The following is a 19,123-nucleotide window of genomic DNA, read 5'->3' on the forward strand; positions in this document are numbered from 1 at the left end:
TTGGGGCCTCTTAACTCCAGACTTACTTCGTGACATAATCTTAAAATAAAACAAAAACCAAAACCGATAGTATCGTGTACTTTGGAACATGTTCCACAGTACAAGATGTTTTGTCCATTTTGATTCTTGCGTACACTACTTTTAACACTTGAATATAATTAATTGATTAACTAGCGGACTTACTCGTGTTAATTATGTAAGTTTGTGCGGCTTAATCAATTAATAAGATGTTTTGTGTTCAAAGGTACAAGAGGGTGCATTTTTAAACAAATATGGCTCCCAAAACTACAAATTCGAGTAAATCATGGAAATTTAAATATGTTCTTACTCACCAGATGATAGGGAACACACCGTACTTGAAAGATATTAACAAATACAATCTGGTTTTGTGTTAGAAAACATTATATCAATGAACGAAATGTTTACTTTTGGCACTAAAAAAATTTCTTTTGTCCACGGAATTCACAATTTGCAGTAAATCAAACTGAAACTACGACCAGACCTACTTAGCTGCTTTCTCTACAATCTACTTCAGTTTGAGTCCTCTAGGTAGCAGCAAAAATTGAAAGACAAAAAATGTTCAAAGGTACACTATGCTAAACGTACAACAGTTTCCCCTCCACTGTTGCACTGTAACTTAACTTCATTCTTAAGTTGTCTCGGACCCTAAGCCTGCTTATAAGAAGTAATAATTTTAAAGTTTGTACATTATTTTAGAGTTGGGATGGCTGAGTGATGCTTCTTGTTTTTACAGCTTGTGGATGTAACACTGATTATTCCTTGGGATTTGGCTGTAATCCAACAACTGGACAATGTGAGTGTCTGCCTGGTGTGATTGGAGAGAAGTGCGACCACTGTCCATATCGTTGGGTACTAAAGGAGGACGAAGGGTGCTTCGAGTGTGACAGTTGTATTCATGACCTACTTGATGTCACTGATGAACTGAGGGAATACCTTGACCCAGTGGCCATCGAATTTGAGGTGAGTAAATCAGAAAATCTCTAACTGAGGGAAGCTAGTGTCCAGTTTACTGGTGATTCTCAATTAAATATTTGCGGAAAGAATTTTAAAAGAAGTTCGGCTGTTCATCACGAAATCATAATAATAAACTAACAAATAATAATTAATAAATATTTAATAAAAATTCTTCTTTTACCTTTGTCCCTGTGAACAGGGCTGAGAGAGGATTTATGGGCCCCTATGCAGCATTGTACTTGTGCCTCACTTGAAACTGTTTTAATTGTTAAAATGATTGTCAAGTATTTTGAATATTATAATGATTTGTAGAGCAATTAAAGAAGCAAACCAATGCAGATAAAGCTATTTAAATATATAGGCCTACATCTTCCAAATTGTTGTAAAACATGTCATCATTTATTTTGTTGAAGCTCATTGATCTTGAAAGGATATTTTCTTGGTTTTGTGATGGACAGTGTATTTACATTTTGTTTCAAAACTACCATGTCTCACTTTCTCTGCGATTTTCTCTTCGTGATACCATGAAATCGAATTTAAATACTATTACCATGGCATGATTGTGACTATAATAGTATTTAAATTCATTAATATGTCACATCAACGGACGTGTATACGTCACCAAACATCGTAAGATGAAGATTACATTTGTAAAAGTTTCTTTCAACTCATAAGCAGTACTGACTAGATCAGACGCTATGGACAGTACTCTATAACAGAGTCGCCAGTATGAAAGGATAATTCCAAGCCTTTGGCGTGAGACGAACTCGATAGCTCAGTGGTAGAGCGCCTGACCGGAGAACAGGAAGTCGCAGGTTCGATTCCCGCTCGAGGTTGTGAAATTTTTCTTTCATACCATGGCATGATTGTGACTATAATAGTATTTAAATTCATTAATATGTCACATCAACGGACGTGTATACGTCACCAAACATCGTAAGATGAAGATTACTTAGTCTTACGTTAAAAAAGTGTAAAATTGTTAAAAAAAGCATATACCTTGGACAGACAGCCCGTTTCAACGCTATGTCACGTCATCTTCAATGTCTCTTGAACCACTGGTGATCTTGACTCTATGATGTGCATTTGTCGATGGTAGGGGTGGGGGTGTGTTGTTCCTATGGTGGGGGCTGGCTGTTTGTGTGTTATGATGTATTATGACGTCGAATAGTGTGTGTGTATTGAACTGCAATTGCGTGTTAAGTATATATTGTGGGTATGCTATTGTATTCTTATATATTTCGTACTGTTCTAGGATGTTTAATTGTGAACTTTTTGGTGTGATGTGTAAAATTTCCATATCTGTTTCTATATTATTGTAGTCATGATTATTGTTGATAATGTGGTCTGCATAATTTGATGTGATGTAGGGTTTGGTTATAGCTTTAATATGTTCAATAAATATAATTCAACTGGAGTTTACAAATTAAAATGCAATAGTTGCCCACATTTTTACATAGGACAGACAGGAAGATCCTTTCGCACAAGATATAATGAACATATTAAAGCTATAACCAAACCCTACATCACATCAAATTATGCAGACCACATTATCAACAATAATCATGACTACAATAATATAGAAACAGATATGGAAATTTCACACATCACACCAAAAAGTTCATAGTTAAACATCCTAGAACAGTACGAAATATATAAGAATACAATAGTATATCCACAATATATACTTAACACACAATTGCAGTTCAATACATACACATTATTCGACGTCATAATACATCATAACACACAAACAGCCAGCCCCCACCATAGGAACAACACACCCCCACCCCTACCATCGACAAATGCACATAATAGAATCAAGATCACCAGTGGTTCAAGAGACACTGAAGATGACGTGACACAGCGTTGAAACTGGCCGTCTGTCGAAGGTATATGCCTTTTTTAACAATTTTACACTTTTTTTAACGTAAGACTAAGTAAATTTTATGGTTTTAATAAAGTGTTAACGAGAACTTTAATCAATGCATAATTCACAATGCTTAGACACTGATTTACAGATGACAGAACATAACTCACGATTTTAATTGATTTTCACGAATGACTGTTCGGTCATTTGTCGCAACTGATGCAGTTTCTGAGCAAAAACATCATTTTTCAAGCTACTCACAGCGAAAAATCACATGGCGTCAGATTGCATGATCTGGGTGATCATTCTGTTGTGCCATGACAGCCGATCCATTCATGGAATTGCTGGTTCAAGAAGTCCCTCACTCCTACACCAAAATGAGGTCGTGTTCCATCCTGTTGTCGTATTAACTGGATATTGGCAAAACGAGGGTTGTTTTCAATACATGACGTCGTTAAAAACAGTTGATGCTTGAACATGATTGCCAACCCACCACTTATTACACCAACTATTCGTTTGTTCAAGTTACGACATCTGTATATGTGTACAAGAATGAAAATTATCGGGGGGGATGGGGGATTTCCCCCCTGTTGGAAAGTTATCCCTCTCTCATAAATTCATATTAACATCCCTGCCCGGGGATAACTTCTATCCCCTCCTCACAAAATATAATTTTTTTGTTTTAATACGAGTATACTTTATAAGGTATAAAGTAAGCAAAGAAAATAATATTGATGTATTATCATCACCGGCAAGCTGACAGCAATCAATAACTTAGCAATTACACATCTTATCTCATAAGTCTGCTTATGAATATAATTATTGTTATGATCAAGATGCAAGACAAGCAACTCAGTGCAACCAAACATTGAGCCATATCGAATGAGGACGATAATAATTTTATATATGGTATTCTCTATCTAGGATTATATCCTCCCTCATCAGAAATCTTAATTTGCACCCTGCAAGTATGAAACCTGAGAACGAATATTGGGGAAAGTGACTTTTGATCCACCTTATATATGTGGTCCTTTGTAATCGTTGTTCTTATTTATTTAGTATTACTTTAGCTTACCAATTATTAATTTGTAATGTTATTGCATTCTTAACTCTATTATTTTAAACACTTTGACAATGTCAAAAACTAGAACACAAGTTTATTGACAACTGTTCTTGAGTTTTGAAAGGAAAACTGTTTTCGGAAGGCCCTTCTTTCATCATTTGGGAGGTTATCAGGCATTTTAGGGAACCTGTTAAAACATTATTTTCAATAATACGCTTGGACTATCACTTCTTAATTTTTCGAGGTCGTCTGTTATTTTACACATCCTTACTTACTTACTGGCTTTTAAGGAACCCGTAGGTTCATTGCCGCCCTCACATAAGCCCGCCATTGGTCCCTATCCTGAGCAAGATTAATCCAGTCTCTACCATCATATCCTACCTCCCTCAAATCCATTTTAATATTATCTCCCCATCTACGTCTCGGCCTCCCCAAAGGTCTTTTTCCCTCCGGCCTCCCAACTAACACTATATATGCGTTTCTGGATTCGCCCATATGTGCTACATGTCCTGCCCATCTCAAACGTCTGGATTTTATGTTCCTAATTATGTCAGGTGAAGTATACAATGCGTGCAGCTCTGCGTTGTGTAACTTTCTCCATTCTCCTGTAACTTCATCCCTTTTAGCCCCAAATATTTTCCTAAGAACCTTATTCTCAAACACCCTTAATCTCTGTTCCTCTCTCAATGTGAGAGTCCAAGTTTCACAACCATACAGAACAACCGGTAATATAACTGTTTTATAAATTCTAACTTTCAGACTTTTTGACAGAAGACTAGATGATAAAAGCTTCTCAGCCGAATAATAACACGCATTTCCCATATTTATTCTGTGTTTAATTTCCTCCCGAGTGTCATTTAGATTTGTTACTGTTGCTCCAAGATATTTGAATTTTTCCACCTCTTCGAAGGATAAATCTCCAATTTTTATAATTCCATTTCGTACAATATTCTGGTCACGAGACATAATCATATACTTTGTCTTTTCCGGATTTACTTCCAAACCTATCGCTTTACTTGCTTCAAGCAGATTTTTCGTGTTTTCCCTAATTGTTTGTGGATTTTCTCCTAACATATTCACGTCATCCGCATAGACAAGAAGCTGATGTAACCCGTTCAATTCCAAACCCTCTGTGTTATCCTGAACTTTCCTAATGGCATATTCTAGAGGGAAGTTAAAAAGTAAAGGTGATAGTGCATCTCCCTGCTTTAGCCTGCAGTGAATTGGAAAAGCATCAGATAGAAAATGGCCTATACGGACTCTGCTGTAAATTTCACTAAGACACATTTTAATTAATCGAACTAGTTTCTTGGGAATACCAAATTCAATAAGAATATTATATAAAACTTCTCTCTTAACCGAGTCATACGCTTTTTTGAAATCCATGAATAACTGATGCACTGTATCCTTATACTCCCATTTTTTCTCCAATATCTGTCGAATACAAAAAATCTGATCAATAGTCGATCTATAACGTCTAAAACCACACTGATGGTCCCCAATAATTTCATCTACATATGGAGTTAATCTTCTCAAAAGGATATTCGACAAAATTTTGTACGACGTCAACAAAAGTAATATTTCTCGAAAGTTACTTCCCCCTTCTTAAAAATAGGTACGATTATGGACTCCTTCCATTGTTCTGGTACAATTTCCTTTTCCCAAATTGCAAGTACAAGTTTATAAATTTCGCTAGATACTGCCCTTCCACCCTCTTGTATTAATTCTGCAGGAATTTGATCAATACCTGGAGACTTGTACTTTTTCAGATTTTCTATCGCAATTTCGACTTCAGAAAGTGTGGGTTCCGGTATAAATGGCTCAGCAGTTTGTATTTCAATTTCCCATCCCCCACTCTTTCTCTTCTACTATCACAAAGAACTTGCTAATTTCTTAGATACAAACCCTGAATTATGATAATAGGGGAACATAAATATATTGTAAGTTCACAGGGCTAACGGCTTCGAAGCTGGGTACCTGGTTCTAATGAAGTGCACTGGTAGCAATCTAAAACATGGTGGCATGAGATAGTTACTCTGCCTGCCCACTTCACTAAATCCCCAAGGAAAAAAAAAAAAAAAAAAAAAAAATTCCGTCCCGATCATTTCTATTTGGCCTATGTATATTTAGTAGTTGCCCAAAATAGTTTTTCCATCTGTTCAAGATTGAATGAGAGTCTGCAAGCAAGTCACCATTCTCATCCTTGATCACGTTTACCCTTGCCTGATATCCATTTTTAAATTCCCTTATACCCTAATATAAATCTCGAATGTTTTTATTCTTACTATTTGTTTCTACCTCATTCAGTTTTTCCTTCAAGTAATCTCTCTTTTTATTCCTAAATGTACGACTTGCTTCCCGTCTTTCATTGAAATAATGATCTCTATTCTCCACAATTGGATTCTGTAAGAATTTCAATTTTGCCTGTTTCCTTCTATCTACTGCAATGGAACAATCTTCATCAAACCATGGTTTCTTTTTCTGAGTTTCATGATAACCTATGCTCTGCTCAGCTGCAATTTTGATATTATCTCGGATATTGTCCCACACGCTATTAACATCTAACTCTTCCTCAGCTTCGTCAGCAGTTGCTAAAGCAGCAAACCTATTTGAAATTTCAACTTGATAACGTTGCTTTGTTTCCTCGTCCTTTAATTTCAGAATATTGAATCTACTAATATTAGCTTGTTGCTCTACTCGCTTAGCTACTGATAGTCTTTCTCTTAATTCTCCAATTACCAAATAATGGTCAGAATTACAGTCTGCCCCCCTGAAAGTTCGAATGTCTATTATACTAGTGTGCCTTCTTTTATCTACCAAGATGTGATCTATCTGGTTATGTGTCATTCCGTCTGGAGAAGTCCACGTATATTTATGTATATCCTTATGGGGGAATGTTGTACTCTTGACAATTAAATTTTTTGATGTGGCAAAGTTGACTAACCTATCTCCATTGTCATTACTACATACGTGCAGGCTCTCTTTTCCAATAGTTGGTCTAAAAATATCCTCCCGTCCTACTTTAGCATTGAAATCCCCCAATGAAACTTTCATGTGATATCTAGGGAACTGATTAAAAGTATGTTCCAATTCCTCATAGAAGCTATCCTTTATATCGTCGTCTTTCTCTTCTGTAGGGGCGTGAGCATTTATAACTACGATATCGCACCATCTACCCTTAAGTACTAAATACGATAACCTGTCACTGATAAATTCGACCTTTTTTACTGCTTATTTTATTCTGTTATGTACAAAGAATCCTGTTCCTAATTGGTGATTATTGTTTCCTTCCCCATAATACAATAAGTAATAGCCTATTTTTGATATGCCATTCCCATCTAACCTAACCTCTTGTACTCCCACGAAGTCTATTCTATATCTAGCTAGTTCTTTTGCTACTAATGTTACCCCTCCTGTTCTATAAAGACTAGTTACGTTCCATGTACCAAATCATATAACCTTTTTCCTTTGCTGTGGTCGTGCTGGAGAATCAGTCCCATTCCGAGGCTTACTGTTAGGTTTCGTAACAAGCTGTTTTTTTACGGTGATGGGTTGTTAGCCCTTCGCCCAATCCCCAAGCTGGAGGACCACCCCTTATCGGCTGTCCACGACTGCTTATTCTATATTCGCAGCTACCCTCCATATCTGGAGGCCGTCTCCTACACATCCATTCACATTTTTGAGAAAGTACTGGTACATTATCTTGACTGGTACTTGCTTGTCCTCAATGAAAGCTATTTACTTTAGAAATATTTTTCTAAATAGCCACAGTTATTTGAACTCGATTTTTTTTTTTGTTTCATTTTTGGGAACCAGAACAAACTAAATCGAGTGTGGTATATTTACTGCACATCCATTATAAGTTCTTAATCTTACATCAACTTCAAACAAAGTTATACTCTCTTTCTTAATAACTTCAAGTTGGGCTAGAGCAAACCTGTGCTGTAGTAAAGGCCTACTTTTGCGATGTGCCAGATGTATGGTAGGTAAAAGAGCTTAGAGTTCTTAAACTTATGGACCCCTATGCATTTCCTCCCATTTCTCTCCCTCTTGAAGGCCTTCTAAATTTATATCCTTTCAAGGGCTTAAATGAGAAGAGTGACAAATCAGCCACCAAGTCATCTGTTAATTTCTTACAAATAGACGAGTTTTGATTCTTGAAAGATCCTGTGACAGTTTTGATGGTAAACGTAGTTGTTAAGCTACCTTCCATGAAATACTTTGGTTTTCTCTGCTGTTTTCAGTTTCACTACTGCCTTTTGTTGTTATGTCAGTTTAATTTCTTGTTTTCAATTCCACTACTGCCTTATTTTGTCAGTTCAAATTTTTTGTTTTCAATTCCACTACTGCCTTGTTGTTATGTCAGTTTAATTTTTTTGTTTTCAATTCCACTACTTATGTCAGTTTAATTTCTTGTTTTCAGTTCCAGTAGTGCCTTGTTGTTCTTATGTCAGTTTAATTTTTCGTTTTCAATTCCACTACTGCCCTATTATGTCGTTTAATTTCTTGTTTTCAGTTCCACTACTGCCTTATTATGTCAGTTCAATTTCTTGTTTTCAGTTCCACTACTGTCTTGTTATATCAGTTTAATTTCTTGTTTTCAATTCCACTACTGCCTTATTATGTCAGTTTAATTTCTTGTTTTCAATTCCACTACTGCCTTATTATGTCAGTTTAATTTCTTGTTTTCAGTTCCACTACTGTCTTGTTATATCAGTTTAATTTCTTGTTTTCAATTCCACTACTGCCTTATTATGTCAGTTTAATTTCTTGTTTTCAATTCCACTACTGCCTTATTATGTCAGTTTAATTTCTTGTTTTCAGTTCCACTACTGCCTTATTATGTCAGTTTAATTTCTTGTTTTCAGTTCCACTACTGTCTTGTTATGTCAGTTTCATTTCTTGTTTTCAATTCCACTACTGCCTTATTATGTCAGTTTAATTTCTTGTTTTCAGTTCCACTACTGCCTTATTATGTCAGTTTAATTTCTTGTTTTCAGTTCCACTACTGTCTTGTTATGTCAGTTTAATTTCTTGTTTTCAATTCCACTACTGCCTTATTATGTCAGTTTAATTTCTTGTTTTCAGTTCCACTACTGCCTTATTATGTCAGTTTAATTTCTTGTTTTCAGTTCCACTACTGTCTTGTTATGTCAGTTTAATTTCTTGTTTTCAATTCCACTACTGCCTTATTATGTCAGTTTAATTTCTTGTTTTCAGTTCCACTACTGTCTTGTTATATCAGTTTAATTTCTTGTTTTCAATTCCACTACTGCCGTATTATGTCAGTTTAATTTCTTGTTTTCAATTCCACTACTGCCTTGCTGTTGTTATTTCTGAACAATCTCTCCAATGTGAAAAACAAGTTAAATATAGACTTGTGTTATAGAAGGCAGTTAAATGAATAGTGTACTATATTAAGCTGCTCAATTAATTCGATTTCATAATTGCATATTATGGATTGTGAATTGTTTATTAAATACTTACTGTAACATTTTTTGTATTGTAATGTGTTCATATTGTTTAACTTACTTTTCCTTGTCATTATTAGAACCTCATATTGCCGTTTATACTTCCAGACGATAGCAGTGGGCTACTTTACTCATCAGCGATTGGTATATATTAACTCAACAGCTAACCAACTTGCTCCACAAGTGAAGATTTTGGATCCCTTACTTGTAGATCTGCGGCCCATCACACAAGAACTTGAGAGTCTTGAACAGGATGCTAAGAATCTCAATCGGAAGGTAAATTGACAAGTACTGTAAGAGAATTTTCATTCTTGATCTTGTAATATACTGAGGTGACCAAAAGTAGGTATATAGTACTATTACTGCTGCTGCTGCTGCTCCTGCTGCTGCTGCTCCTGCTGCTGCTGCTGCTCCTGCTGCTGCTGCTGCTGCTCCTGCTGCTGCTGCCCCTGCTGCTGCTGCTGCTCCTACTGTTGCTGCTGCTCCTGCTGCTGCTGCTGCTGCTGCTCCTGCTCCTGCTCCTGCTGCTGCTGCTGAAGAAAGTTTCGATAATGACATCAAAGAACTTTAAAATGATCTCCCAACATAATAAAGAACACAATAATCGAAAACAAACACATAATATTTTAAGTAAGTTTCTTAAAACTACTATAGCCATTTCTTTCAGACAAGGTCCTCTTTTATTTTGCCACCTATTTTCTTCTGTTTCTCTTTTCTTTCATGGATCCAATCGTATCTTCACTCCATTCACTCAGTAATCTTCCTCTTCTTTTCTTACCCATTGGTTTTCATTTCATTATAAAGGTGATCGACCTAAACTATTCCATTCTTCTAGTATGTCCATTTTTAGTTACATATCTTTTATTATTGTTTCTTTTATTTTAACTTTTCATGTTATTTCTCCATGTTCTTCCATTCATCCCCTTATTCTGGACATAATACAGCTTCTGTGCAACACGTCCATTTCGACTGAAAGTATATTTTCTTAATTTCTTTTAACGCTTCCTCATGCTTCAGGTCCGTAAAGCAGAATATTTATCACACATCTGATTGAACATTTTCTGCCTTTTTAACAAGGAAACCTCATTAAACTTGTTTTCTATTAATACCATCTCCTGTAATGTTTCAAGTAATAAAATAATTTTTCTTATAACATCAGGGGACTTATCTGCAGATTTGTACTTTCATAAGAATTCTGTTGCTTTCTTTCTCCAGCAGTACTCTTAGTCACTGGGAGCATCAGAATAATATTTGATTGCCGAAATATTTTGGGACTAGGACTCAAAATGAACTTCCATTTGCTTATCAATATTTACAGGCAAATTATGTCATGGTGTCTGGGGACGCAATGCCACCAGAAGCTGATACTCTTCGAATAAATGCTCTAGAAGTGGAGGAGCTCGTACAACGTACTGTGGCAGCAGCTCTTCAAGTCGTAGGAGAAGTGAGTTCTCTGGCATTCAGCCTTGAAGGTGGTTCCAGCCCACAGATTGATTCAGCTCTCCTGGAAGCACAAGCAATACTTAGTGTATGTATCAACGTGCATTTTCCTTAAGTTAAATTTGTCAATTCCCTTCAAAGTTTCTTTTGTTCAGAAATGTTTTAGGATATATTTACATGCAGAACATCCAAACAAAGTCGCATGTTCTAAAATAACCATGTCTGCTGCGTTTTATGTGTACCAGTACTGTATGTATGTTATTTAGATGAATATGTTGTTCATAAAATCGTTACTCCTGAGTGAGGGATGTGGGGAAAAACTAGAAAACCTGCATAAAGTTATTCCGAAGAAATGAAGAAAGTTTTTATATTAATGCTATGAAAAGGTATCTCAATTGATAATGGAAATTACGGGAAAACGTCTGAACGGATTTTAATGAGTGACCCCTCATTTTAAAGCTTAGCATCCAGGGATGTGCGGGAAAATAATAGTTTTCAGTGAAATGTCAATTTTCCTACATAATTTTCCTATTTTCCAAAATTCATTGTCTTCAGTTTTGAGAACTAATAGCTTTTCAGAATAAGACAAAAGAGTAAAATATACATTATCATGGAGGCCATGACTCCAGGATTGTCAACAGATTCTCTGAGATCATAATGCCAATACGTCGATCTTCATGTGTGTAATTTTCTGAAAAAAAATTAAAAACTCATTGCGAAGGTTATACTTACTTACTTACTTATTTACAAATGGTTTTTAAGGAACCCGCAGGTTCATTGCAGCCCTCAAATAAGCCCGCCATCGGTCCCTATCCTGTGCAAGATTAATCCAGTCTCTATCATCATATCCTACCTCCCTCAAATCCATTTTAATATTATCCTCCCATCTACGTCTCGGCCTTCCCAAAGGTCTTTTTCCCTCTGGTCTCCCAAATAACACTCTATATGCATTTCTGGATTCGCCTCTACGTGCTACATACCCTGCTCATCTCAAACGTCTCGATTTAATGTTCCTAATTATGTCAGGTGAAGAAAACAATGTGTGCAGTTCTGCATTGTGTAACTTTCTCCATTCTCCTGTAACTTCATCCCTCTTAGTCCCAAATATTTTCCTAAGAACCTTATTCTCAAACACCCTTAATCTCTGTTTCTTTCTCAAAGTGAGAGTCCAAGTTTTACGACCATACAGAACAACTGGTAATATAACTGTTTTATAAATTCTAACTTTCAGATTTTTTGATAGCAGACTAGACGACAAAAGCTTCTTAACTGAATAATAGGCATTTCCCATATTTATTCTGTGTTTAATTTCTTCCCGAGTGTCATTTATATGCCATTCCCATCTAACCTAACCTCTTGTACTCCCACGAGTAGTTCTTTTGCTACTAATGTTACCCCCCCCCCCCCCGTTCTACAAAGACTAGTTATGTTCCACATACCAAACCTCATAACCTTATTCCTTTGCTGTGGTCGTGCCAGAGAATCAGTCCCATTCCGAGACTTATTGTATGGATTCGTAACAAGCTGTTTTTTACGGTGATGGGTTGTTAGCCCTTCGCCCAATCCTCAAGCTGGAGGACCACTCCTTATCGGCTGTACACAGTTCAATATATTCGCAGCTACCCTCCATATCTGGAGGCCGTCACCTCTATCCACAACCTGAGGACACACTTGCGAAGGTTATATTATCATGAATTTACAGATCTGATTCTCTGTTCTATAATTTTCTTAGTACAGCTGTGTAAAGGTTATTAAAAACTACAAAACTCAACAAGATGTGTTGACATTATCACCATTAAAAATTAAATATTACAGGTAATTCCATGTTGTGAGTATTTGTCACTAATTATACACAATACTATTATTTATGATATGAAAGTGAAACCTTTTGAGGTTATGTAAGTAAATGTAGAGGATATCTTACATTAAAATCTTCATTTCTATAATTTTTTTGAGTAACGTCTATATCTATAATATAGACATATTACATATTATTACATATTATGTTACTGAAAGCTACAAAACTTATGTGAGACATTATTGTTATAAAAAATTAAATACTTTTATAGTTATAAGTCAAGTGGTGTGAATCTTTTTCATTTATTAATGGTGGTGTGGTATAGAATTTATTCGTAATTCTCTAATTATCTTAGGTAGTAGTGCAGTAGGCCTACTATGGAAGAGGCATTAGTAATTGAGTCATTCTTCTTATTTTAGCTACATCTTCAAACTACTCGTACTGGTAAGTTATATCAAAATTAATATCATATTCTTTTAGTTTAATTGATCAGATTCTTGAACTTTGCCAAGTACCGGTACATCATTTTACTGTACCGGTACATCATTTTACTGTACGAAGAATAGCAGCCCATTTCATTTCTTGCTGACATGATTAGTTGGTTTATTTCCCGCAACTAGCAACAAATAAAATGCTTGAACAGCTAATGATTTTTTACGAATAATTTTACTTAGGATATTATTATACGATTCTACAGCTCTGCTATAGCATTCACCTTATTTTCAGCATCTCATCAGTGGATTGCCCACAACAGCCTTTACTGTTGAAAATATGTGGGATAATACATAAATGACTTACATCTCTGATCTTTAGCGAGTAACAATAAAACTCTTTACGAGCTTATGGCCAATAAATACGTCATTGATTGAACATAATATTATGCTAACATTTTAACGTGGCCAAAATGATGTCCAGCATTCACTGGTATCTAATATATTCCAAAATGTCACATTCTGTCGAACAATACGCAATGATCTGAAATAGCTACTACTTTAATCCCACATGAAAAAAAAACCGCTGATCATCTTGACATTATTGCTTGCCTTTTCGCATTGAAACTCAAAGAAATGAAGATTGATATGTCTAAGAAAAAGCATTAGGCATAAAATCCATTCAGAGTGAAGTTTTTTTAAAAAGATATATTTTTGACAAGCTTACACTTCATTGAGTTATTATGTTACTTTCAATGTTACATCTTTCATGGAGCATGTTTCATTATTATGGAAGCAAGTAACTCTCAGAATATATGGGATTCTACTGGAAAATAAATCTGAAAAATCATTATTTAAACTTCTAATTAACTTAGTCTACAGCATTTGCTGCACAAGCCATTAATATATATATATATATATATATATATATATATATATATATATTAATGGCATGTAAATTTATATACATATATATATATATATGTAAATTTATATATATATATATATATATATATATATATATATATATAAATTTACATGTAAGTAACTATTAAATACATTAAACATAATTGAACATATACATCTTGAATCTTGCGTACACTACTTTTAACACTTAAATATAAATGACTGATTAAATGGCAAACTTACTAGTGTTAAATTATATAAGCTCGTGTGGCTTACAGCTGTTTCGGTATATCCTTCACACCATCATCAGAGCCTACTAGATCCCGGCGTCATCTCGACATCACTGCCAATGGTACACAGATTACTCAACATACCCATGAGCCAACAACACTACAATGAAGAAGTGAACACAATCAAATACGTAGCACAAGAAAACGGATACAATCCAAACATAATAGACAACATCATAAGAAAGACAAAACAAAAACTTAACAAACACACAAAACACAACACAAACACAAGAACTCAAGAAATACATCACACTAACATACGAAAACAAAAGCACACATAAGATCGCATCTTCATTCAGAAAGCAAAAATGCAACATAGCATACAGAACAGAAAACACACTACAAAGACATCTCAACACACAAGCAACACAAACAAATAAATACAACCACACAGGTGTATACAAACTCACATGTAATAGTTGCGACAAGTTCTACGTTGGACAGACAGGTAGATCATTCCAAACACGCTACAAAGAACACATTAAAGCAATAACCAGAGGACACAATACATCTACACATGCCGAACACATAACTAATGCTAACCATACATACAATAACATAAATACAGACATGGAAATCCTACACATACAACCCAAAAACCGAAAACTCAACACACTAGAACAATATGAAATATACAGACATACTAAAACACACCCTAATCAAATCCTCAACACACAAATCAATTTCAGAACACACACACTATTCGACTCCACTTTTCAACACGCAAACGCACCCCTACAACAGGCAGTGATATCGAGATGACGCCGGGATCTAGTAGGCTCTGATGATGGTGTGAAGGATACACCGAAACAGCTGTAAGCCACACGAGCTTATATAATTTAACACTAGTAAGTTTGCCATTTAATCAATCATTTAACATATACAGTGTACAATGTGATTGTACTAAATCATATCATATTATATCATTACCGGTATATCTTGCTTGTTATCTACACAGTTAAATCACAAAATATTCCTTCAACATGTAATTTCAGTACTTCATCCACTAATCTGAGCTGCATTTCAAACTGCTCTGCTGTTAAATTCCAAATGATATAAGTTATTATATAACTTTCTCAAACACTTTTGAAAATGCTGTTGAAAGTGATATGGCTATGTCCTAATTAGCAATAGTAGAATTATCTCCCTTTTTGTACATATGTTTTACTGATGGGCATTTGAGTCTTTCTGGGAAAATATCATATTTTATTGACAAATTGCATAAATAGCTCAAAGGAGGAGAAATTATTTCTAAAAAAGCTTTCAGAACTTTATTTACCATTTCATCATATCCATAACCTGTTTGTGGCAAACTTTCTTTTACTTTGATGACGAAGACTGTATTATAATTACCGGTATTTCACTATATGACAAAATGCTAGTTATTAAGTTTCACACCACATCTCACAATTAAGAGTTGCGATCAAAATACCTTAAAAATGGGAAAAATTCTGTAAATAATTGTATTATAATATCATTATTAAAATATAAATATTATGTGAATGTGAAGATGTTACCAGTACCGGTAATGTTAAATCATAACTATTGAAATAAATATGAATATCAATGTTTGCAGGAAATACAAAAGAGAGACTTCTCAATTAGACAAACCGAGGCTGAATTGGAGCTCGACAAGGCTAATAGTCTTCTTGCCAAGATGCGCAGCTTCTCTGTTCCTGTCCATAATCAGAGTAAAGCTTTCGAGGACCTTCGTGTTAAAATTGAGTCCTTCGATGACAAACTGGAAGATCTGCGTAATCATACTACAAGTGCCATTAATAAAGCCAATGAAGCCCAGATACTAAATGTTGCCAACAACAATTCCAAGGTCGTAAATACAGTTGATAAAGTGAAGAATCTTACACTTGACGCAAATCACACTTTGGAAGAAGCTAAGGAACTTCTCAAGAATGCTTCTTCACTGCTCGGAGATTCAAGGGATGGATATGACAAATTGTTTCAAGAAGCACAGCAAGGACAAGGAGCAAGAGATAGGCTAAACGAGACATTGGAGACAAATCAGTTGGAGCTCTATGAGGTGCAGAAGTCTGTACGGAAAGCTGATGAACATGCCCAGAAGCTTGAAAACAAGGTGAGTGCTGTGTTTATTATTCTGCTATTTTTGTAACAAATTCTGTGTAGATGAAGATTAAGATTCAATTCAGCCTTTTGTTTTTTTGTATGTCACTAGATATCTGATATCTATAACTTACAAATTTTTAGAATTTTTATAGAAATCTTCAGAACCTTCACATCAGTGCTAGAATCTTCTACTTCTCTAAAGTCTGACATACTTGCAGGCACATGTGTTTCTTAGGCGAAAAATGGTTGCCAAATTACACCTGTGTTGTAAATCTGTTGTTGTTGTTTTCTAATGCCAGGCGTATGACAATAAAGTCATTTGACCTCTTGCACTCCAATATTTTTCAAAGATATTATCATAGTCAGCCAATGAAGCACAGATTTTGAGGTGTTCCGAATCCATTTCTTGGTTTGAGTTTCACAATGGGCAGTTAGGGGACTGATATATTCCAAGTCTATGCAGGTGTTTGGCCAAACAGTCATGGCCTGTTGCCAATCTAAATGCAGCTACAGACTATTTTCGTGGTAAATCGGGAATTAACTGTGGATTATGATGCAGAGAGTTTCATTTTTTCCCTTGAGATTGTGTTATCAAATTTTGTTTGTTGAAGTCTAAGTATGTAGATTTAATAAATCTTTTCACGGAGTAATATGTAGATTTAGTAACAGGTCTGTAAGTAGCAGTGCTGCCCTTCTTTGCTAGTGCATCCGCATTCTCGTTTCCCAGGATTCCACAATGGGATGGTATCCATTGGAATACAATTCTTTTATTGAGTGATATTAATTGAGAGAGCATTCTAGTTATTTCTGCTGTGTATGTTTAGAGACTATTGATAGAATAGCTGCTTTGGAGTCTGACAATATAACTGCATTCTTAAATTTATTGATGTGATGTAGAAGATTCCTGAGACTTTCACTTATTGCAATGATTTCTCCATCAAAACTTGTTGTTCCATATCCAAGAGATCTATAAAGTGAGAAGAAACAGCACGTAACACCTGCACCGGCACCTTGTTCTCTGGAGATCAAGGATCTGTCGGTGTATAAATGAAGCCAGTTTTGTGGAGGGTACCTAATATTAATTGTCTGTTCAGTGTTTACTTCTGATTTCAGTATTTCTTCTGTTAAATTTAGATTATACTCTATATTTAATAGAGTTAAAGGGTTTGGTTTAATTTGTAAGTTTTCTTTTAAATTCGGGATATTGATTTTCTGTTTTAATTCTTGAACCATGGATATGAAACTACACAACATGATATCTAGCTTCACTCCTCCTCCAAAAGAAGCCTTGATCTGAAAAATTCATCACACTCAGTCAGATTTGAACCTGGGGTCTAGTGGCAAGCATGATAGCGACTCTATAAACGAGGATTACTTAAATACACTGAAAGTAAAGGTATGCCCTTTATACGTCATGAAGACACATGGAGGGCATGGATCTAGAGCTCTATCCTTACATAACCGCGGCACTAGCATGAGGTGGTGTGGTCAGCAACATGCTCTGACCACCTTTCAACCCAGGGAAAGACCCAATATTCAAGAGAAAGTGAAAGTTTTCTTTGTCAAGTGTCTTGCAATTCTGAATACCTATAATTTTGGTTATTCTGTGCAATATTAAATTAGGTAGTAGTTGATAAATTGTCTCAGTGAAGGTTTTTTTATATAAGAAAAGTAAAAATTGTAAAGGAATTCTGACAAACACAGAGTTTTGTATAAGGGTTTTTATTGAGGGAAACATACACTGTATCAGTTTTGATGGCAGATTTAATGATTAGTCCATGATGATTCACATAAAATGAAAGTGAATAATTGTCCAAGAAAATAAAACAAAGATTTTCAACGGGCTGAATTAGCTTTGATCTATCTCTATTCATCCCTTCCTTGTATCCAGATTTGAACTTATTCTCTTGTAGCCAATAGTTACCTACTCGCTTACCTAAGCTTAATAGTTTTAACTGTGAAAAGGAGTAATACTGTATAGTTCATTTTTGCGTTGATAAAAAGAGCAAATGAAGAAATTAGTACTTTTATGTGGACAGTACCGAACTGTGGTATTGCTTTTTATTTTATAAATGAGTCATTAATCTTTTTCAGGCCAGAGAATTGGAAGACCTGTTCAAAGAATCTAATAGCTCTTCAGGTAATGCTATTGATGCAGCCAATGCATATAGCAATATTGTGACCGCCATTGAGGAGGCCCTTGCGGCTGCCCAAGATGCAGGAAATGCTGCTGAGAATGCCACTGATCTGTCACAAGGGCTGGATGTTCGTACAGGTGAATCTGAAGCTCGCTCTTCTGAATTACTTCAAAATGCGCGAGGCACGTTGGACCAGGCCCAAAGGGAACTAATGCCTCATCTTGAGAAAGCTAGAGATAGTGTAGAAGAGGTACGACAGATGAACCTCAAGAGCGATGAGGGTGACAAACGAATTAATAGGTAAGATTAAATTCTTTTTGCTATGGTTACATAGTTTTATTATTTTAATTCTTATTCTTGTTGTGTTCTTGTCCTTTTTTTCTTAATAGTTTTTGTACTGTATCCGTTTTTTTGTTGTGGTTCTAATTCTCTTGTCTTCCTCTGTTTGTTCTCTTTATCACACTCATACCCACTTACTAGGCTACATGTCTAACAAGATTTGCAAGAGTTCTAAGACCAATCGTTTTAGTATCATCAGCTAACTAATTTGAGATGTAATGGGATCCTATTATATCATGTTATAAACTTTAACAATAAATAATCTTCAGTTAGAATATGAAGAAATAAAAGGAGTGGAAAAATGCGAATATTTAGGTGTT

General features: G+C 35.3%; 1 protein-coding gene across 2 annotated transcripts in view; it reads left to right on the forward strand.

The window, feature by feature from the left end:
• The window catches only part of LanA (laminin subunit alpha), a 275,604-nt gene that overhangs the window by 193,075 nt on the left and 63,406 nt on the right, over window positions 1-19,123 (forward strand). For both annotated transcript variants that reach the window (XM_069841346.1, XM_069841347.1), the window contains exons 34-38: window positions 755-981; window positions 9,488-9,655; window positions 10,698-10,907; window positions 15,821-16,336; window positions 18,421-18,764. In XM_069841346.1, the coding sequence (XP_069697447.1) occupies window positions 755-981; window positions 9,488-9,655; window positions 10,698-10,907; window positions 15,821-16,336; window positions 18,421-18,764 (1,465 nt within the window). The remainder of the gene's footprint in view (window positions 1-754; window positions 982-9,487; window positions 9,656-10,697; window positions 10,908-15,820; window positions 16,337-18,420; window positions 18,765-19,123) is intronic.

The sequence above is a fragment of the Periplaneta americana genome, chromosome 12, assembly GCF_040183065.1.
Source record: "Periplaneta americana isolate PAMFEO1 chromosome 12, P.americana_PAMFEO1_priV1, whole genome shotgun sequence".
Taxonomy (NCBI): Eukaryota; Metazoa; Arthropoda; class Insecta; order Blattodea; family Blattidae; genus Periplaneta; species Periplaneta americana.